Below are 21,750 nucleotides of genomic sequence, written 5' to 3' on the forward strand. Positions count from 1 at the left end.
AACTGTGCCGTTGGGGTACTCACTTTGATTTTTTCTTAAAGAATATTTATTTTACAAACGATTGTAGCTACATAGTGATTTGCAAACACATTATAGGGGGGTCCCGTGTGCCCTTTGCCTGGTGCCCCCATTGATAGTGGACTGTGGTATCAAAACCAGGAAATGGGCCCTGGGCCCCCAGGCCTCACTGAAATTTCACTAGTTTTACCTGCATTTGTGTGTGTGTTTCTGTGCAGTCTCATCACAGGTGTGGGTTTCTATAACCACCAGATTCAAGATACAAAATATTGTCAGCACACATTCCCCTCATGCCACCCTTTATGGTTATTCACCCATTGAAGGAAGGATGTTTCCAGAGCTTTACTTTTACAAGTAAAGCTGCTGTGAAGCTATACTTTCCTTTCTTTGGGGAAAAGGCCCAGGAGTCTTGCTCGGTAGTTCAGTACGTGTGTGTTTAGTTTGTTGAGAAACTGCCAAAGTGTTTTCCAGAATGGCCATCCCATTTTACCTTCTACGGTCGCACAAGAGACCCAGCCTCCCTGCGTCCTCAGCAGCATTCGGTGTATCACTCTTGTATTGTTGTCATCACAGTGCCCCCATTTGGAAGAGGACAGCCAAAACTGTCCCAGCAGCCAGGAGGGGCAAGTTGGAGCTCTGCCCTCCCAGGCTTTGCTGATCCTACATGCACTGGTTTTATCAACTCTACAAACTGCCGGTGGGCTGGTAGTGGGGGTTTTCCTGGCTTCGTGGTGGGGCCATCCTATCACGGCCCTTTTGTGCTGCCTGTGTGTGTCTCCAGGCGCTTTTTGGGGTGGCTGTCCTAGCCACGTCCCTGGGTGTCCTTCACAGGTAAGGGTGGAGGCGGGGATCATGGGCACACAGTCTCTTGGTAGGCCGGCTGCAAGCATGTGCTCCCCGTCTCTGCGTGAGTTTTCTCAGCTCACTCATTAAATCTGAAGAACTCTGGAAAAGTTGGAAGCCAAGCAGCTTTCCCACTGCCATGGAGACCCAGCAGTCCTCACTGGGGCCAAAGAGCACAGATCCCCCTCTCCCCACCCCAGCTGTCCTCATGCCGACATCTAAGGCTTTAACTGATGCTGTGGTCAGCCCGGGAAGCTGTCGGTGAGCTTTGCTTCCTTGCGGTCAGCAGAAAATAACTCAGCAAAATGCAGTTTAAAAAAAGCAATGTTTATTATTTTTTCCTGAGTTATACATGACCAATGTCAGAGAGAGAGAGAGAGAGATCAGAAAAACAGAAGAAACCAGAACGACTAATTCTACCACCCTGAGGTCACACTGGAGTTAATATTTTGGAGTGTATCCTCAGTATTTTTACAATCTATGCAGTTCCTCTTCCACTCAGGAGAGTACCCACAGCAGCCCTGGGCACTACAGTGCTTTCTTGTTTTCAAGTATGACACAGAGAGAAAGATAGCTCGTGGTGGTTTCAATTTCAGTCCCTTTGAACACTACCATGCAAGGTCATTTTCCGCATACATTAACGACTATTTGTCTCCTGAGTGGATCTCTGTTTCAGTGGCTGTTTTTTTCTTCTTCTTGGCTTTAGAAGGAGAGCTCATGTTGTCGGTCTTGAAATTGCTGGTCATGGACATTTTAAAGCTGATGGGAAGTTTTGCCCAGAGGTGCCAAGCACTTATTTGTGGTATGTGCATGCCCATCCAGTGGTTTTGCCTGGTGCTGCCCTGTCTTCTCTTCATCTGCACGGCTGAGTGGTTCCGTCCAGGAACTGGTGCCTGTGAGTACACAGAACAGGGCGGCAGGGTGCTTCCTGCCCTGCCCTTTCTTCTGCCCAGGTCCTGGCTGCTCGAGGGAGCCTCTGGATTTATTGTTCTCAGTGAAGGGAGTGGACACCGCATCTATTTAAGGAAGCTTATTTCATTATCATGTTCACTAACATTTATCAGGAGTATTAGTCACTGACTCACAGACGACGTATGTAAGAAAGTTCTCCAGTCTGGGGTCTAAAACGCCAGAACGGACAGACCAAGCCGAATATTTGTTCAGTCGTCTCCAGGTTATTTTGTGATGCCATGAGAAGATTTCCCAGGATGGAGGCTTCACAGCTGGGAAAACAGTTACCGCTTTGAAGCCGGTTTTCCCAGGCACAGAGCTCACGTCTCCCGCTGTTCGCAGTGTAAACAGTGTCTAGTTTAACTGGCCAGTCTTGTGGTCAGTTTCAGTGGTACAGGATGGCCTTTGTCCGTCCACGCTGACCATCCCCTCGCGACGCTGTGCTGGTGAGGCCAGTGCACATCTCAGTACCACTGTGACGGCAGGGCTGATGGGACGCGCACGCAGGCACCACGCACATGGCCGAGGCCATCGGCTTCTCCATGCTCATTGCCTCCCATTGGCTCACAGATAACATCCTCACAGGCTGAGAGTAAGCGTGGGGCTGAGGTCCTGGCCCACCCCCATCCCTCAGGTTTGGTCTGAATAATGCTGCCTCCTCGCAGAGCCTCTGTTGGCCCCCCAGTCCTGCGCGTTCTTCAGGACTCAGCACAGCTGCCACCTACAGCCAGGCACGTTGAGCCCCTGGGCCCCATCCTGGAGACCACTGTGACCGGGCCCCACCTGGCAAGGACTGCAGTGTGTGACTGTGGAATGTGGCAGGTGCCCAGCACAGGGCTCCATGTGCAAGATGGGCTTGGCAAATGTTTTGGGAATGAACCAAAAAGTGTGACCTAAGACTGAGGTGTACAGATGTGACACAGAGGTCCCAAAACCCAGTGCCTTAGGGTAGAAATTTATTTCACAGTCCAGAGTGAGTGGCATGGCTGGGGCAGCTGATTTCATGGCTTGTTTGGGGACCTGCGCTCCTTTCAGTTCATGTGCCCCCACCCCGGGTTCTGTCCCTGGCTGTGTGGTCAGAGGGCGCCCTCCCCTGTGCATGTGTTTGTTCTGGGGCAGGGGACAGACAGCTTTATCCTGAAGGAGAGGACCCGGAAGGTGCAGACATGCCCTCGCCCCTGCCTGCCGTCCTCCCCTTACTGTCTGCCCATGTGGCTGCAGGTGAGGCTTGGGACTGTCATCTCCACCAGGCAGCCAAGAGCCCGATCAAAACTTCTGGGCTCTGTTCCTGAGAGCAGGAAGGGGAGAGCAAGCACAGGGGACATGTCTTTGTCACAGAGCTCAATTGGCCCACTTTCCAGGTCAGAGAGGAGGGCTTGTGTGTCAGAAGGGCTGGGGGCGGTGCTTTAGGTCAGCTTCCGGGGTCATGCAGGCTGGGATCAGACAGCAGCTGGTGGGTCGTGACCTCGGACACACGCTTCTCTCTGAGGCTGTCTGTGCAGATAACACGAGTTTGTCACATAGGGTGGCCATAGCACGCCACATGATGTATTAAAGTGGTTCACGTGGGGCCTATCTGAGTAACTGCCTAGTGAGTGACAGCTGTGGTACTTTGTGGTTTTAGAACCAGTAATATATGTAAACATACGTCCTCTTGGGAAAGTGCTATTAACGTTTGTGTGGGCCGCACAGAAACTGATTTGAGTGAATGTCTACGTTTGTTGAAAGTTAGCAATTTTATGAACTGTTCTTCTGTTTACATACCGTGTTTCCCTGAAAATAAGACCTGACCGGAAGATAAGGCATAGCATGATTTTTCAGGGTGACATCCCCTGAATATAAGCCCTAATGTGTCTTTTGGAGCAAAAATTAATATGACTTGGTCTTATTTTCAGGGAAACACAGTAGATATTATAAAAACCAGTAGATTCTTAGTAGCATTCTGGCTGTGGAGTCAGAACCCCACAGAAGCCTCCTGCGCTCCCCCACCCACGAGCTCTGTGACCTGGGGCAGGTGACACTTCTATGCTCTAGGGTCACATCTGTGAAGTGGAGGTGCTCACAGACCCATCTCGGGTGCCAGGAAGGGCACAGGAAACCATACTCATGACAGACGGGCACTCGGCAAGTGTCGCTGTGGTTTGTTTTTGATTAATAAGTGACAGTGTGCCCTGAAGTCCCAAAGTCCTGGATGTCATCCCAGGAGCCGAGCTTCTCGTAGCTTCGTCGGCAGATGTCTGCGATACAGTTCAGCTTAGGGAGTGGAACACGAGGGGTGATTTGTGTGGTGACAGCCTGCTCAGTCAAGGTATTCCATGGTGACCGTGTCCTGGGTGCTGAAATGTCATTCCAAGGCTGGGTAGTTGGGCTTTTGCCTTAAATAGACATCGTGACTTCTGTTGTTCCATGGGCAGGGCTCAGGCCGTGGTTTTTCAGAAATAGTGGCTTTTGCTCTCATACTTTCTCCTGAAAGAAACCTTCAGCCCAGTGGATGGCACTCGTATCCTGGCCCATTGTGCACGCTTACTTTTGCCTCGCAGGCTGAAATGTTGTTGCCCCAAATGACTGGCATCCTGTCCGTTGTGAGCAGAGTTGGTGCCGTGGCCCCTGTGTGGTGGTAGATGGTCTGAGTGAGGGCACCGCGCCATTCCTGGGGACCCGCCACGGGGCTTTCAGCAGCCACTTCAGTGCCTCTGCCAACAGCGTGTAGTATTGTCACCCCTTTCTGTATGGGGGTGTCTGTCTGCCTCACCAGACTGAGTGGGCCGAGCGCTTCCAGAGAGTAGGCTCGGGGGCTCAGGTCAGTCAAGATGTGGAAGACACGTGGGAAGTGTGTGCGAGCATGTGAGTGTGAGCACGTGTGTGAATATGCGTGCATGTGTGTGGGCATGCATGTGTACATATGTGTGCACGTGTGTGTGTTCGCGTGTCTGCGTGTGTTCCCGCCCTGCTGGAGCGGCCTGGCCTTGGCGGCGTCCCCAGGCACGAGTCTGGTTCTGCCCCATCGCGGTGAGCGTGGCTCCTGGCCCGGAGCCTGGCTGTGTGTCCTGCCGGCCAGGGCACTGCCAACACCAGTGTGCTCGCCGTCTAGGTCCAGCCCTGGCCAGGGCGAGAATCAGGTTTTGCTAAGCAGCTCTGTGTCCCCGGGTGTCTGCTGGTGCCGGCTGGACACTGGAGCCGCCAGCGCTCTCGTCCCGTTCTCCCTTGTGACAGGGTTGCCGCCAGCATGTCTGAAGAGGGAGCATGAATCTGTGCCGAGGGTGGAGGCTGGAGGCTGAAGAGTTCCTGCGCGTCTAAACTGAGTTTCTCATAGTTGGTACTGTGTGAGCCTGTCCTCCTCGCGCCTTCACGCCCTCCTCAGCCGCTCTGCCGCAGCCCCCACGCTGTCACGTTGTCACCTAAGCCATCTGAGAAGCTGTCTAAGGTTTACAAGCTTACGGAACAGACTAGATTCAGGAAAAACAAGTACAGAGCACCATGCTTTGCAAACAGGCATGGCGTGCTCGTGGAGGGTGGGGCACTACTGGAGTCACAGGTGGCGGTGATGAAGCCAGGAGCCCTGCGACTGTGCCCTTGGGGACTGAATGACCAGAGTGGTGGGGCTGGGGCCACTGGCAGCGAGGGAGCCCGGGGTGGACCTCGCCTCTGGACTTGGCTCAGCTCCATCGCAAAGAGAAGGGAATTCATCTCCTGTGGGCAGGTCCTTTCCTCAGGATAAATCACTTGTGGAAAGTTCTGTCTTATTTTTTTCTCAGTTTGCTTCTATTCGTTCCTGGCAGATTAAACTGTACTTAAGACTTTTTAAGGCAAAACTGTATGCTTCTGGGGTGTAAGGGAAGCAGGAAGTCAAAATGTGTCCAGGTGTGTGTGAGTGATGAACTAAGCTACGCTTGATGGGGCAGCTGGATGAGGAGGGGCCCCATCCTTGAGAGACCGTCCATGGAAGGGTCCCCGTGGGACTGTGGGATCATAGCAGAACCTGGGTGGCCACAAGGGGGGAGTGGGGAGCCCAGCTCCCAACCATGACCCCGTCCCACAGGTGCCATTCTGAGGGACTTAGGAAATGCTTCTTCCTGGATTGAGCTCGAGTACTTGGGGTCGGGGTGGCACAGGTGGCTTCAGGACAGGGGCTGGTTACCCCACCTGGAGGCTGTGTGGGGAGCTGCCTGCTTCCAACCTCCCTGCGCGGTTACTGGCGGCATTCAGTCAGTCCTCACGGGCTGTTGCACTGAGGCCTCTCCTTAGGGGTTCACAGTATGGCCCTGGCTCCATCAGCGTGGTGGTGGGGGGGGCACAAAAGCGGCTTTGTGACCAGTCTCGGGAGTGTTTCCCCACACTTGGCTGCACTCGGGGTTGGAAGCGTGTCACTAGATCCACCACACAGCACAGGCGTGGATGTAAGATGTGGGCTCTCTGGGCTCCGTCCACAGCCTAGCGTTTCCTCAGAAGTGTTCGTAGCAGCTGACAGCCCAGCAGCGGCGAGAGACTCTGCGGTACGCCTGTTTCCTGAGAGCACTTGGACTTGTGGGGCTCCCTGAGGAAACTCACCCGTGTGTGCAGGCAGCGTCGTGCCCTGGCTCCTGTCGTTGGCGTCTGTGCGCTGAGAGGCAGTGCTGTTCACTGCAGCTGGAGCTGCCCCGGCGGACGCTGCCCTGGCCCGCGGCGCAGGCTCAGGGCTCGGCTGTCTGTGCACTCCCTGTCCCGGCGGTGTCCTGTGTCGACACTCAGAGCCACTGCCACCCGCTGCGACACCTTAGCCGCAGCACAGACTCCCGCCTGCCCTCCAGACCTAGAGCCCTCACACAGTCCGCTGGAGCTGGAATGTCTGACTGTGGACTCCAAACCCCTCTGTCCAGAACCCAAGCCCTTGCTCCCACGGGGATGATGGCAGCATCACTGCTGCGGTGGCTCAGGCAAAAGCCTGGTTGATTCTTTTTTCTTTATTGTGTCAAATACACGCAATGTGACGTTAACCACTGGAGCCATTTTAAAGTGTGTACCTCAGGGGCCTTAAGTCCATTCACGCTGTGGTGCAGCCGTCACCACCGTCCATCTCCAGAACTTTCATCTTCCCAGATTGACTCTGTCCCCAGGAAACACTCCTCCCCTCCCCCAGCCCCTGGCACCACTGTCTCCTTCCTGTCCCTGCGATGTGACTCCTAGGCACCTCACAGAAGTGGGATCACACAGTGTGTCCTTTCTTCCTGGTGTTTATCCTTGGCTCCCCTTTCTCTCACATCCCCTGGGACCCAGGCCGTGAGGGGGAAACCACAGCTGGAATTGGCCTGCGTCTCAGCACTTGGCTCCCATCCTGGTCCAGCCCTAACTTGAGTCACCTGGCGGCTCTGCTTCCTCCTCCCTCAAGTTTATTCTCAGTGCCGCCCGCGGGCACTCAGTCACCCTTGGGATGGAAGTCACTTCCTGTCCCACAGGTGTCCCACTCACGACTCTCCCTCCAGTGGCTCCTCCTGGTTTCCTAGCGACAATTACAGTTGAGATTCAGACTGTCACTTGCCCCTTCTTTTTATTTCTCTCCTGCAGCTGTTCTTCCTTAAGTCGAGGAAACTCCTCTGTTCCTAGTTTTCTGAGTTTTTGTCCTGAATCGAGGTCGAGTTTTGTCAGATGCTTTTCCCGATCCCTTGTTCCGATCGTGATTTTTTCTCTTCAGCCGCCACAGTGCATGATACGGATTCATACTCGAACGTAGACCCAGCCTCGCCTCCCTGGAATAAACCCCACATGGTCAGGGTGTGTAATGATTTTTATCTGAGCTGCATTCTCTTTGTCAGTATTTTGTTGAAGATTTTTGCATCTAGATTCATGAGGGATGTTGGCCTGTAGTTTTCTCTTTTTTGTGTTGTTTTTGTCTGGTTTCAAATCAGGGCATTTAGTGGTAATTCTTCTTTAACTGTTTGGTAGAATTTGCCAGTGAAACCTCTGGGGCTGGAGATTTCAGGACTTTTTAAATTATGAATTTGATTTCCTTAATAGTTATAATGCTATTCAAAGTATCTGTTTCCTATGAGTTGTGTGTTGTGAAGTTTGTGCTTTCTGAGGACTTGGTGTATTTCCTACGTTTCTTTTTATAGTTTTATGTTCCATGCAGATATTTTCAGCTTTGACTTTTGTTTCCTTACATGTGATGAGCACAGCTGGTTGTTTTTTTTTTTTAAACATTTTATTGTTGTAGGGGGAACAGGACTTTATTGGGGAACAGTGTGCACTTCCAGGCCTTTTTTCCAAGTCAAGTTGTTGTCCTTTCAATCTTAACTGTGGAGGGCGCAGCTCAACTCCAGGTCCAGTTGCCGTTACTAGTTACAGGGGGCGCTGCCCACCATCCCTTGCGGGAGTCGAGGAATTAAACTGGCAACCTTGTGGTTGAGAGCCCACTGGCCCATGTGGGAATCGAACCTGCAGCCTGCGTAGTTAGGAGCATGGAGCTCTAACCGCCTGAGCCACCGGGCCGGCCCACAGCTGGTTGTTTTAAGGTCTACGTTTTATATTCCAGCATGAAGTCTGTGAGTTTGCTTGTGCATCTGCTGTGTTTGCGGTTTTATTCACGTAGCTGCTGTTTTCGCTGCTTACCAGGCTGACTTTCACTGCTTCCTGGTCACTGCCTTTGAAAGTTATTTAGGGGCGTTTCCGAGGCCTGGGATGGCTGTGGCGTCTCCAGGAAGTCTATATTGGCTCCTGCCAGGTTTCTGGGGTGCAGCTAATGAGGACCAGCTCACATCTTGTCCAAGGCTCATGGGCACCCCACAACGCCCCATAAACTGTTTTCTTTTTGCCCCCATCACAGGCAGCCCTTTGTTCCTGAGCACCACGGGCATCTGTTTGCTAGTCTGCTATAAGTGTGGGTGTGCGTCTGTGTGTGTGCACATGCACACGTGGACTCGGAGGGTCGGGGTGAAGGTGATGGGGGCTCAGGCCACCTGGACGTCAGGTGGCAGCCCTAGGTGCAGCTCTGTGTGCTTTAGCTCAGGGTGGGCAGGCAGCATGGATAAATGCCCTGAGGACATCAGTGGCACTGGCATTCAATCACTTACCTCCCATTTCGAGCTCCTTCCAGAAATCGGTCTGAGAGTTCCCCCATCCTTTCTGATTTTCTATGCTATTACAGTGTTGAGCTTTATGGTGTCACTTGATCTGGCCATTTCTGCTGTTGTCAGGGATGGGCAGCTTGGGATCCAGGGACCTGAGTGGCTTCCTAACGGATTTGGCGATTGCCCTGAAACCAGGTCTTCCAGTTCAGCGAACGCCTAGCTGCCCTGGGAGAGGGGGTTCTGGATTGTGACTTTGAGGGCCAGAAAGAACCTTGCATGTTGTACTCCACCGGCCCACCGGCCATTGTTTCTTGGAAAGAAGAAGATGAAACTAAGCACCCGAGACAGTGGCCTGTGGGCATTTTCTTCGTTTCTGGGCATTTACATTCTTGAGTTAGCAAAGAAAAGGCCGTATTGTTTGCTAAAGACAGAACGTTCTGAGCAGGGCCCTGTCTGGGGGGTGATGTCTTCCTTGTGTGGGAGCAGTTTATTGTGACTTCCTTGGAGCAGTTTATTGTGATTTCCTCAGAGACCCCTGTCGTCAGTGCCATGGGGACGGCAGAGGGACACGGGACAGCCCACCAGGGGCAGGAAGTAGACCACACAGCAGTAGCTGTCCAGGCCAGGCCGGGAGGTACTTGGTGTGAAAGGTTATTCCTCCTCCGTCAGTGGGTGTTCCTGTTGAGAAGCAGCGGTGCCCTGGGGGGAATGGGCATGTTGCCTTTTCTAATAATAAGGGGACTCTTGCCAGGACTCCCTATGGCTGATTTCTTGTGATAAGTTTTAGACTGAGATCACCCCTCTATGAAGGCTTAGAATTACACTCAAGTTTGGTGCACTTTTGTTTTGTGTTCCATTGGCTTTTAAAACCTTTGTTCCCAGGCGAGCTCCCCCACCCTCTGGACAATGGCAGAAATCAGATCAACTCAGAGCAGCTGCCGTTTTTCTGGGCGTGACAGCTAAGGCTGCAGGCGTGTGCACAGGCTCATGCCGCTGAGTTTTCTGTGTGTTGGCTCGGGGACCATCCGTCGTGGGACGGCCAAGCCTTTCACAGGGCTCTCCCCGGCCTTATGTCCCTGGAAGCTGGTGATGTGTCTGTCTCAATGTGTCTGGAGCCACGCCCGGTGTCGAAGGGCCCACCCAGCTCTGATGGACAGGGTGCCCCACCCCTCTGGGAACTGCCCCCGTGCGGGCTTGCTGACTATCTGGGCTGCAGCTGCCCTTCCAGGGGCTGTGGGAGGTGCCTGTGGGCCAGGTAGGTTAAGGCACCCAAACGGCTTTGAACTGGAGGCTGTGGGTGCACAGAAGCTGGGACATGGTGGGCGGTTGACAGATGACAGATGACACCGCCTCCCTCCCCCCTTTCTTCCTCTGCTTCTGCTGAGCTGGCTAGCTGGCTCCCCACCTGCCCAAACTGGGAAGGCAAGGAGCTAATTAAATCTGCAAACAGCCCCAGTGCTGCCTCAGGAAGGCGCTCACTGGGAAGGCGCACTCACTCGGCAGGTATTTCTCAGTTGATCAGTCAGTTCAAGAAGCGAAAGGTTTCCTTCCCTAGTCTCAGCCAGTAACCACAGAAGGGAAGATGCAGCCGCGACCTCAGCGGTTCCAATGTCTCACCCACCTGAGCGGAGGGCTGGGGACGTCTGTGCGTCTGCTGCTTGCAGCTGACCAACATGTTTCATCACCTTCGAGTCTCTAATGTTTTCCGGGAAGTACTTTATCCCAAACATAAACTAAATAGAGATAAAGTGACACAGGAATGGCTCGAACAATAAAGCCTGTTTTCTGGGTGGTGAGCACACTGCCCAGTGAGCATGTCCTGGAACAGGACAGAGCCAGCAGGGTGGCGGTGCACCCACTTCTGTCCTGCACGGGGCCTTCTGCCTGCGTCCCCCTGATGTGCACCCACTTCTGTCCTGCACGGGGCCTTCTGCCTGCGTCCCCCTGATGCCGACAGCTGGCGAGTGGCGAGGTGGGCTCACCCAACACCCAGTAGGCGGCTGTGCAGGTCTCCTCAGGCTGACAAAAGTCCCAATGGCTGGAGCTGGCCTTTGTGGCTTTATGAGCCTCCAGGGCACGATTTAGGGAATTCAGCTATAATTTTCATGGAAGTTCTTTTCCTCTATTTTCAAGTGAAAAGCATATCACAAGACACCCCAGATCATTAGTTCCTACTGTGGAAAAGAAAAGAAAGCTTGAATTTCTGGACAGTAAGTAAAAAGGGAAAACTTTGATTAGAAGGCTTCCAATAACTGTTGGAAGGTGGCTTCTGGGCCTCCAGCCGGCTCAGATCGCTCCATTTTCAGGGGGCGTGGCTGCTGGTGACCTGCAGGCGGAGGGGAGGGCCACCAGGGTGGGAAGGAGCAAGTGAGCCTGTCACACAGTGGCACCTACTTCAGAGGGACTGTTTTGCATGCAAGTAAGGGAGACCAACTAGGAAGAAATGTGCCTGAGTGATTTCTTTTGAAACAACAGCTTTATTGAGATATAACTTACCATAGATTCCTCCTTTTTAAGTGTGTGCTTCAGTGCTCTTTAGTACATTCCCAGCTGTAGAACCACCAGTATCTAATGTTAGAGTGTCTTCACCCCACACACCCTGCCGCTGCAGCAGTCACTCCCCATTCTCTCTCCTGGCCCCTGGGAGCCACGCGTGGGCTGCTTCCTGTCGCTGTGGGTCTGTCTGTGGGGGCATCTCGTCGACGTGGATCCGCACACTGGTCCTCCCGTGTTGGCTTCTTCTCTGAGCATGTGTGGCGTGTGTCAGTGTGCCAGTCCTTATGGCTGAGCCACACTCCATCTTCCTGTGTGCCCCCCCATCACTGCGACGCACGTCCCTAGACAAGCCGTGTTTCCCACAACCTCAGCGCCATTCCCAGTCTCCGGAGCAGAGCGGTGACATGGCTCAAGTACTCGCCTGGAGTGTTTTCCCTGGCAGGCCACCCTGTGTCAGATCACACAGTCCTGTCCGTTCAGTGGTACATCTCTGATCCGTCCCTTGATCGGGAACACTCCTGCCCTTCTTTGTCTCTTATGACGTTGACATCTGGTTGAACCCCATCTCCCTGTCCCCATTCAGGATTTTGCCATGAAGATGTGGGCACATGGTGCCCTCCTCGTGGGGCTCAGTCCAGAGCGGTCCCCTCTCTGGGCTGTGGTTACTGTTTCCCCTGCATGAAAGCAGGTGGAGGGACCCCAGGCTCTGCAGTGTCTGCTCCTCGTCGCTCCCGGGGTGGCCTCAGGGACAGTTGCAGAAGGACAGCCCCACACCAGCTCCCCCGTCACTCTGCCACGGCCAGCACCCTCTCTCTCATTCGTTCGTTCATTCCTGTACATTATCTATTGTGTTATGTTTATTTCATTGTTTATTTACACCTATTTGTATTGGAATGGACTCAGGGATTCTTGTTTTACAGCAGTTTATAATTATTTACTCTTCCCAATTACCTTACTGCTCAAATTGTCCTAGATTTGGCCAGTGGGGACCCATCAGGGGAGTCCTTGTGTCTTTCGCATGGGACCCTGTCATTTTCTTGATGCTTTTCTTACTTGGATTTAAACGGATGCCTGCTGTTCCCCACTCCCACGGGGCCTCCCACCAGCCCTCTTCCACATTCGCACCTCACATCTGCACGGTGAGGGCACCGGCGGCACAATCCATGTGAAGCAGTTCAGAGGCACCTCGCCCACCGCACACAAAACAGCCGACGGGAAGGTCTGTGTGAGGTCTGTCCCCGCCCGCCCTCTAAGAGCAAGGTCTGTACACAGGCCAGCTTTTGAGGTCCAAACGCTTCCTCTCCTCTCCGAGTGGGGACACATGGTCTGGGAAGGGGGGGCCATGGCCTCCCCATAATCAAGAGTGAGTTATTAAGCATGAGGGAAAGGACGGAATCCCATTTGGTGCTCACTCCAGTATGTAGTCTCTACGTGGTTTGCTTTCGCCTGTCAGAGCCAGGGTTTGCCGAGGGCCGTGGAGGAAAGGACCTGGGCTTTGCAGCTGGAGACGGCACCTTCCTGGCCAGGTCACTGCCATTTAAGGTTCCCAGCAGCTGTAGACTCTTAGGGCAATGTGGACTCTGGGCTGGCTTATTGGAGCCTCCAAGACGAGGCCTTGTTCTCTAATACATTGTCTGTCTCCCAACCCTCCCGTGAGAGTTAATCATTATGGCCTCTGATCTCTGCATCTTCTCAGAGCGTCTCCATCACCACTTTTCCAGCTGGGATCAGAGTGGTGACCCCCTTGCATGTAGTTAGGTGCTTGGGGCTGGAGCTCCAGTCTGTACCCACGTTCTGTGACAGAGTGGTCAGCACTGACCTCCACAGGGGACTTAGGAGCCAGCACTCACGGTGTAAGATAGCTCCGTCGGGGTGCCCCAGCAGTGCTTGGGCATGGCCAGCTGCTCTGACAGGGCCCTGTGCTGCCGGGCAGAATGCAATCGGGGGGCCGGGAGAGGATGAGGGGAGGCGTCTGAGGCCCTCCCCGTCGTTCAGAAAACCAGGGCTGTACGCAGGGCCTTGGTGCCGTGTGAAGACTGGTGGCTGATGGAGGGTCCACGCGGCCGAGGGAAGGCTGTCGTCCTGGGGACTGGCTCGGGCTCCGCCACACCTCACGCTCACCTCGGAGAGGGAGGTGTTCTTGCCCCCCCGTGGGTCCCCACAGCCCTGGACCTGGGGGTGCGGGCCATCCTGGCAGAGGCCTGTCAGCGCTCTGCTCCTGTACTTGGACGTGGGATGTGTGTGTCGCAAGTGAGTCTGAGGGACGTGAACCTCTGGGGATGGCACTTGTGCAGTTTGGGGAATGCAGATGCTTGCGGGGGACAAATCCTTTCCTGGAGATTTGCACACAGAAAGAACTGTTAAAACGGAAAGTGGCCCATTCCCGGGTGGGGCCCCGCCCGTGGCAGGACCCTCGAGGCCTCGCTCAGGGCAGAGCCTGTTCCAGCTGCGCTTCAGGGGAGGTGGCCCCGAGCCGTGCAGGTGAGGCGGAGGGGTGGGGGCCCCAGCCTGCGGCTGTGTCAGTGCTTTGAGCCACTGCAGACACCATGGCTCATGCTGACAACCGGAGCCTTCTAGAAAAGCGACGACATGTGATCCGTTTGCAGCAGGAGTTCTCTTGGTGCCGGAGGACTGTGCCACAGAGGTCAGGCACCCTGGAGGTGGCAGGTTGCATCCAGGTGACTGGATTTACATGTTGGCCTCCTAAGAGTTCTGTTAGTGAGCGAGGCTTGCTGGGCTACCGGACATTTCTCCTTTGTGAGGAAGGTGCGATTCTGCTGCCTTGGCCCCACTCCAAGAGTCTTGTCCCCATTAGGGAACTGCTTAGAGCATCTGGAAGAACTGGCATGGCTGTATTTGACTAAGGCTGAACATTGCCAGCAATCATTAGCTGTTCCTTCTTTGCGTTTTAGTCGTCACTGTTCCCACTGTTATTTCATGGAGGCCAACTGGCCTGCCTCTCGGCCTCACGCCACACTAACGGGGGACAGAGACGGTTGGAAACAAACACAGCGTCTTGGCCGGCATCTCGGAGCAGGCAGTTGGCCTGTCCCAGGAGAAGAGCCTTCACGGCTCAGGCAGCCCGAACGTCCAGGTGTGACTCACCAGTTGTGGCCAGGTGCTGTCCTGAGAGGTGACGGGTGCTCGGCGTGCAGAGGAGTGCGTCCTTGCCTCTGTAACTCACGGTGCGCTTGCGGCGTGCTGGGCCGGTTGTGACCACAGCCCTGGGAGTGAGCCACAAGGTCCCGTTCACCTCACGGGAGCGTATCCTGTCTCCAGACTCCGTTTCTCCCCAGGATGGTAGGTCTCCCTTGAAGCTACGATACTCCATCCAGAGTGGCCCTTGCTTTTTGCTTTGTTGGCCAACATCAGAACCGTCTTCTGCTGTGAGACAGTCTGTGCAGAGAGGGCTGGAGTGGCAAGCTGGTCCCCGGCCCCTCCCGGTCCCTCTGTGACCTGCAGTCGTGAGCGTGGGTGGATGGCCACAGCTCTGTGTAGGAGCAGTGGGGATCCAGGTGGCTGGTGGGGGTGCCTGACAGCTCTGAGTGTGACCGCAGCGCCCGGGAGAGGCCCCAGCAGTGTTGTGGCTGGGCCTGTGTCCCCAGCGCCCAGGGCCACTGCTGTGAGTCTCTGTGGGTGCAGCTCAGGCATCTACACCGCCCCGCTGAACTTCACTTCTGACTGCTCGGTGCTGTCGGGGACCACTGCCTTCAGGGCAGTGTGGCAGAAGCGATTCAGAGCCGACATGTTTGTCTTCTGCTCAAGGTACAGTCGCAGTTTGTCCCTGAAGGTCTCCCCAAGAAAGCTGTAGATGAGGGGGTTCAGGCAGCTGTTGGAGAAGGCCGCCAGGTTGACGATGTGGCCAGTTAGGGGGTAGGCGTGCCGGAAGGACTGCTGGCAGGGCGCGGCCCCCGGCTGCGTGCGCTGCAGGAGGTGCACGCTGATGAGGACGTTCTCGGGCAGCCAGCAGATGAAGAAGACGAGCACCACCGCCACGATCATGCGCAGGGCTTTCTGCCTCCGCGGGCGCAGGCGGTGGTGCCGGTGGGCCTGGACCAGCACCCGCACGGTGAGCGAGTAGCAGAGGCCGATGATGGCGAACGGGAGGACGAAGCCCAGGGTGACCTCCAGCCACTGGACCTCCTTGACGTCCGCGAAGCAGAAGCACACGTCCCCGCCGTGCTGCAGGTGCACGGCCGTGAATGGCACCAGGGTGACCGACAGCGAGGCCATCCAGATGAGGCCGCAGCTGAGCCTGGCATGGCGCTTGGTGCGCATTGGGCCGCAGCGCAGGGCCCTGGCCAGGGCCAGGTAGCGGTCGAAGCTCATCCACGTGAGGAAGAAGACGCTGCTGTACATGTTGACCTGCAGGAAGAGCGACATGAAGGTGCAGAGCGCGGCCATGTCGTAGTAGCGCTCGTGCAGGTTGAACACCTCGATGAGCGAGTCGGCCACCAGCGTGAGGTCGGCGGCCGCCAGGTTCACGAAGTACAGGTCGGGCACCGTCATCTTGTCCCGGAAGCTGATGTTGACGACCAGGATCAGCACGTTGCCCACGAAGCCGATGGGGAAGAGGAAGATGGTGTAGACGCAGGACAGGAAGAGCCCGACCGCGTACTGCTGCTGCTCCGAGAGCCCGGACGTCTGGTTCCCCAGGGTGGCGCCGCGCAGCGCCTGGCACAGCTCCAGGGCTGCGGGACTGCCATTGCAGGCGCCGGCACTCGGCTCCATGCCGAAGACGGGTGCCACGGAGTCACGGCCACGTCTCCACGGCGGGCGGCATCAGGGCTTGCCGCGAGGCTCCCAGCAACCCCTTCTGGACAGACAACACGCCTGTCTTTAGAAGGAAGGGTGCTGCTGCCCTCTGAGGGGGTCTGGGCACCTGTGAAAGCAGCCGGCGCCAGCAGCCCCTGCCAGTCTGGGTTTGCTTTGCGTGAAGCTGAGCCCAGGCTGAGGTCCCCGGTGTCCGCGCTGCCAGCCGCTTCTGCCTGCGGGGCACCTGGGAGGGCAGAGGGAGAGGGTTAGTCCGCAGTGTGGGTTTGCAGGGCTGTCCGCCGAGGGCAGCCGGAGGCGTATCGTCTTGGCAGCAGTGGTCACTGAGCTGGGGCACAAGAATGAAGTGCAGGAAGCGCCCGTCTCCTCCCGCCGGCCCCCAGAGCCGCCGCGTCTAAATGGGGACCGGCCGGTGAGTCATCCTCACACTGATGGACGCCTTGTCGTTTTCCAATAGTCGAATAGCAGCCTTCTGAAGTAATGTGGGGGCGGGTTTGGAAGTCCCAGGAAAACTACTGTCTGTCCGGAGAGAAGATAAAATTTATTCCCGCAGCTGTTGGAAAGAGAAATACAGGAAGGGAAAAACCCAGCTTTTCTGAAAGACGGTGGATTCAGAGCTCTGTGGAAATTGGAGCAGAATCTGTTCTCTTACAATAAAAATGATAAAAGAAACCTAGCTCTTCTGCTAATCCTAGCACTAAGTTTGGATGCCAAAAAGGAAAGTTTTATTCATACTATGGAATTGAACGAGTGAAAAATGGGAATCGCTTCAGGAAATAATACTGAGGTTTTATTCCGTGTTGTGACTTGTGACGACTTACTGTAAAACCTACCGTATTTTTGTGATGCTGTTTGTCTCCGGGAAACCTTCCGACTTGCTTCCGCCAGGGCCAGCGCCGGCTGCTCACCTGCAGTGTGGGCTCCCAGGCCTGGGCTGTGTCAGCCAGCTGCCTGCTCATTCTCTGTGGCTCTGCCAGGGCCTGTGGTCAGTGCCTGTGGTATTTGGGTCATCTTAGCTGGGGAGGGGGTGCTTCTGGCACCAGGACACCCTGCAGTAACCCCAGGGAGGGGTGCAGCCCGATGGCAGCAGGCCCAGGTCGAGAACCCGCAGTGAACTGACCGGTCACTTTAAAATGGACTTGAATTGGTTTACTTCTGCATCTTTGTGTTACCCGGTGAGAGCATCAGGAATCATTTTTAAAGTGTTACTGAGGCCCGAGTAGGCATTTGTTGAGCTATCGCTTGAAAGTACTGCTTCAGCAAAAAAGGAGAAATGACAGAGATTAATCACAGCCCTGGTGTCAGTTATTTGAAGTGTGGTGTATCCACGGCTTTGCTGGCGTGGACAAGCTGGATTCCACTGGCACCCTGTTTAATGCCTCTGTGCTTCATTGCTTAGCAAAAACTGCTCAGACTCTGTTGTGGTCTTTAAATGTGGAAATTCTGGAAGGCTTTGGACTGCATTTTAGAGAAAAGCTGAAAGGGGAGTGGAACCTGCCACAGACCCCTGTCGCTCCCTGGAGTTGCTAAGACAGACCGCGTGGGAAACCGCAACCGAGCCCTTCCCTGCGTTTCTGCTCGTTGGAGACTCCGCTCCTTGACAAACGCTGTCAATGGTCTAACTCAGTATTAAATCTACTGCTGACAGCGTCCTCAGAAAATGGACCCAGAATGTGTAAGCAGCAAGGTGAGTGTTGAGCAGTTTCATATTGGTTTGTTTCAGATTTCCACTGCTCGTCCAGATCCTGAGAAATGGCACATTTCTGACAGAGGGAGGAGGCCTGCGTGTCTGTAAAGGAATGTGAATCCACCTGTGACTTCCTGGGTTGGCAGTGACTGAAGGGCTGTGCTGTAAAGCAGAGTGGGGTCATCTCAGGTCCTTGCTTGAACAAAAGATGACAGAATACTGGACAACAGTTTCTTTGGCGTGCGCTGGGAACGGAGCGCAGGTGCAGAGCCTGCCCTTCTCCAGGCACACAGATACTCAGGGCAAAGCCTGGGTTGTCCCGCGTGGGGCGTGGCTCTGCCTGGCATCTGGGAAGCCTGGCGCCCCTCTCCCCAGGGGGTGCCCAGTCTCCCCACACCTGCATCCGCCCTCCATCTGGGTGCCCACCCACGGCGGAGCCCGGGACAGACCCACCTGTGCCACCTCCAGCAGCCGCCTTGGTGTGGCTTCCGAGCAGACGCTGCTGCCCTCAGCCGCTCCCGTTCCAGCTCCATCGTGGAAGCCAAGGCCTGCCTGTCATTGTCACAGACGGCCAGAGCACGCTGTGCAGCAGCCAGCAGGCTTTATAGGCTTCCCAGGGCCGCCCATTCTGCTCTGTACCGGCCACAGCCTCCTTACAAGGCCAGCGTTAACCATTTTTTTGCTGGCCGTTTTTCTCTCACACTGTGGCAATGAGCTCAGTCCCACTAAACATTTCTACGGAAGTTTCCAGTTTAACTGCTTTTCTTCCCTCGCTGATACAATTTTTTTCAAGTTTGAAGGGATTGCAAGTAGGTCTTGTTTATCCTTTAGATAATAACCTATCATCACGTGTTGAAACTTAAATATTCTTGCTTGTTTTAACAACTGGCTGGCTTTAGAACTAAACACTATGTTTCCTGAGTTTAGAGAGTAGCGTGTGAGTTCTACATGGGAAATGTAACCTAGGCATTTTATAAGGACATTCACAGAAAGAAATTTAAACCCAGGAAGCAGCAGGTCTTTGGGCAAATAAATTAGGAATCAGCCGTCCTGATCTGAACGTCAGCCGTGTCTCTGCTCTCCCCTGCCCTTTGCTCCTGAGCCCACCTTGTGCACCTGTCCTGCAGGTGTGGGTGACAGACCCAGGAGGCCCCCTCCCCACCACGGCACCCCCTCCTCCGAGTGCCGGCCATGTGCTCCGTCCTGTGTTTAGGTGGGGGGCCTTCAAGCGCCCCACCTGCTGGTGGTTGGCGTTTTACCACCGGCCTGGAGAAAGGCTGGCAGAGCTCTGTGTTGGGAGGGCCCACGTCCCCAGATGGGTGTGGGGCAGGGCTGCAGAGGTGTGCTCAGGCCACCCACACCAAGGTTTGCGGTTTCATAAGCATTACCTTTGAATTGCTCTCATGCTTTCCTCTTGGTGTCTTTTTCCCATTTTGAGTTTCTGAGGCTGTGGGGTTGGACCCTGAGTGGTCTTTTGCGTTACCGAATATGAAGAAAGTGAGTTGCTGCCGTGGACCTTTCCAGAGGACAGAGGCCGCTGACAGGCTCGAAGCCAAGGCCGCTGGTGGGACGGGCTGGTCAGGCACATGGGGAACCCCGGTTCCGTGAGCCCCAGGCCACCAGAGTGCCACGAACCTTCTTGCTTTTGTAATGAGCCTATCGCTCATGAGCTTGGTGGCATTCTGAATGATAATAATTTACCATTTTCCAGATAAGTGTTTTGAGAAACACGCACATATTTTTCAACACAGAATTCTGAGTTATACTTTTTGTGGGAAAACACTAACATTCAGGGTTCGTTCCAGCTTTAGAATCCAGCCATGATTCTCAGGTGTTAGTTTCCTGAACATTTGAGTGACATGATAACATAAATGAAAATGATTTGGTTTTAGACATATTTTTGGCAGCTGCAAACTCAAGCTGATTTCAGTACCAAAAATGCCTGAGCCACCATTTTGAAAGAGATGAGTCATGAGAAAGTACTACTTCCTCCGCAGCTAAATAAATAAATAAAATAAAACCCAAACCTTGAAATAGCCAAACATGCCACATAAAAATAGTCGCTCGCCTCTTGCACTTCCACCGCTGTCCCCGGCAAGCACTCCACCACTGCAGCTTGGCATTTTCTGTGGAATTCACTTTGGGGGGGATGGTCCTGTGGCTCGTTTGCTGGTTTTGTGCTTACAGCTTCTTGGGGCCACCATCCCATTAGGGCCCTGGGTGGTTAAATAACTTGTCAGTCCGCACGTGACTGGTTCGTATAGGCAACAGGACCCCAATTTTAGGAATTTCAGTCCAATGAACACGAGTTACTATTCGCGGGAGCACAGACTGATGGCGCATGCCTGGTTCTGCCTGGGGAGGGACCATCCAGTTCCCGGGGGGTGCTTATGGGTAGAGCGTTCTGGGATGCCAGGCTGAATGCCAGGGTCCTTGTCCCAGCTGCACCTGAAGTGATCCCCGAGCTCTGTCCTCAGGGAGGCTCAGGGCCATTGGGAAGTGGCTCCTCCCCCCGCCTCCCATCAGTTCTCATTTGTCTTTTTAAAGTTGAGTTTTCTTGTAGGCGTTCTTCGGGGTTCAGGGGTGCGCCCATGGCTAGAAAGCCACCTCCTCCGAGTTGTCCTGGTTCTGTTGGCTCCAAAGCTTTCTCATGGCTCTGTCCTTGAAAAGTGGCTGTTCTCAGTGTGTCCAGTCTGTCACAGGGTGAGGGGTGACTGGGTCATCCTGGGTCCCGTGGGGCCGGTTGTTGGGGTCTGGGCACCCTGGTGTGGTAACGCTTGGGCTCCCCGCCCCCTCCCGGCAGCAGGGCCTGTTTCATGCCTCCAATATTGGGCTTTTGCTTAAAGAAAGGACCCTACTGCCAAAAAGAAAACGTGTGAGGACCACCGATGTCCATTCTTGTGGTGGTTTCTAAAGCAGTCCTTTAGCTGAAATACTTAGAAACTCTCCAGGCTCACCTTGCACATTTGCTGCCCAGTCCTAGGACCAGCCATTTCCCCAAGGAGCCCCTTGTGCACGTGGACTTTCAATCACCTTGTTTACTTTTGAAACTAGCAAGCTGTTGGCATCTGTCCTTGTGTTTTTATACATTAATTTAGGTCCTTCCAGTTCTGGCCATGCATGAGTAATTCAAGGGAACTTGTACTCCTGCCGTAAACCATTAAAAACCAGCTGAAACATGAGACAACTGTTTTCATACACTGGGACCATAGTCGGTGCAGGACTTTCACGTGAGAGGGGTCAGGTGGGGACCCTGTGCCATCGGGCCTGTCCCAACAGCACAGGAGGATCTGCCAGGTGGAGGGGCAGTGATGGGTTTTCTGGGGGACGATGGGCTTTCTTTCTGGGGGCCGAGGCAGTCGCACTGGCAGGGCACAGCACTGGAGAGGAGGGAGCCACAGCGACAAAGCCCTCCCGAGGCCTGGGTGGCAATCCCTGGAGCCTTTGGCTGAATCTGTGCTCACAGGGCATGAAGATGCTCCCGACCGACCAGCAGGGGCGCAGCGACCCCAGAGCTCCGGGGGGCCGGCCGGCCAGCGTTTCACCTGCACCAGCTGGACCACAGGACGCCGTTGAACATTTATGGGAACAAGAAAGGACCCGAACAGGGCATCTCAGTATTCAGGCTGCTGGAGACCTGACCACAAAGATTCACAATGACCCTCGGAAGAATCGCGCTGACCTACAAGTACTGAGGTGCTTGCCAGTCATTACCAGTGTCTTCAGAAACGACAGTGAAGTTCAAACGGTGAGCAGGGAATGTTCACAACGTCCAGCAGCTACTGAAAATGCCTGCACCACACGAAGCAGCAGCTTCACACTCAGCCTGACGCTGCTTGTCCATGTGGACGGTGCTGGTGGAGGACGACGTCGCTCTCCACATGACCCACTGTGTCACCTGTGCTTCCTCTGTCCCCGCGTGGGCATGCGTGAGCAGAC

At 54.7% G+C, this 21,750-nt stretch overlaps 2 protein-coding genes across 6 annotated transcripts in view; one reads left to right on the plus strand and one right to left on the minus strand.

Annotated features, from left to right (window-relative positions):
* The window catches only part of CHLSN (cholesin), a 92,068-nt gene that overhangs the window by 11,659 nt on the left and 58,659 nt on the right, over positions 1-21,750 (plus strand). Inside the window, exon 1 of one of the 5 annotated variants that reach the window (XM_088798821.1) lies at positions 17,674-17,811. The exons of the other annotated variants lie outside the window; for them this stretch is intronic. Within the exon in view, the coding sequence (XP_088654947.1) occupies positions 17,785-17,811 (27 nt within the window). The 5' untranslated portion in view covers positions 17,674-17,784. Of the gene's footprint in view, positions 1-17,673; positions 17,812-21,750 lie in introns of those variants that run through there. 5 annotated transcript variants of the gene reach the window in all.
* On the minus strand, positions 11,310-16,082 carry GPER1 (G protein-coupled estrogen receptor 1). The gene has a single exon (XM_019747465.3). The coding sequence runs from the start codon at positions 16,080-16,082 to the stop codon at positions 15,003-15,005; it is 1,080 nt and encodes a 359-aa protein (XP_019603024.3). The 3' UTR covers positions 11,310-15,002.

This window comes from Rhinolophus sinicus, chromosome 5, assembly GCF_057876585.1.
Source record: "Rhinolophus sinicus isolate RSI-liver-muscle chromosome 5, RSI-T2T, whole genome shotgun sequence".
NCBI classification, from domain to species: domain Eukaryota; kingdom Metazoa; phylum Chordata; class Mammalia; order Chiroptera; family Rhinolophidae; genus Rhinolophus; species Rhinolophus sinicus.

Bases quoted from the DNA above. Each gene is read 5' to 3' on its own strand.
- GPER1 (XM_019747465.3), bottom strand. From the start codon at position 16,082: ATGGAGCCGAGTGCCGGCGCCTGCAATGGCAGTCCCGCAGCCCTGGAG.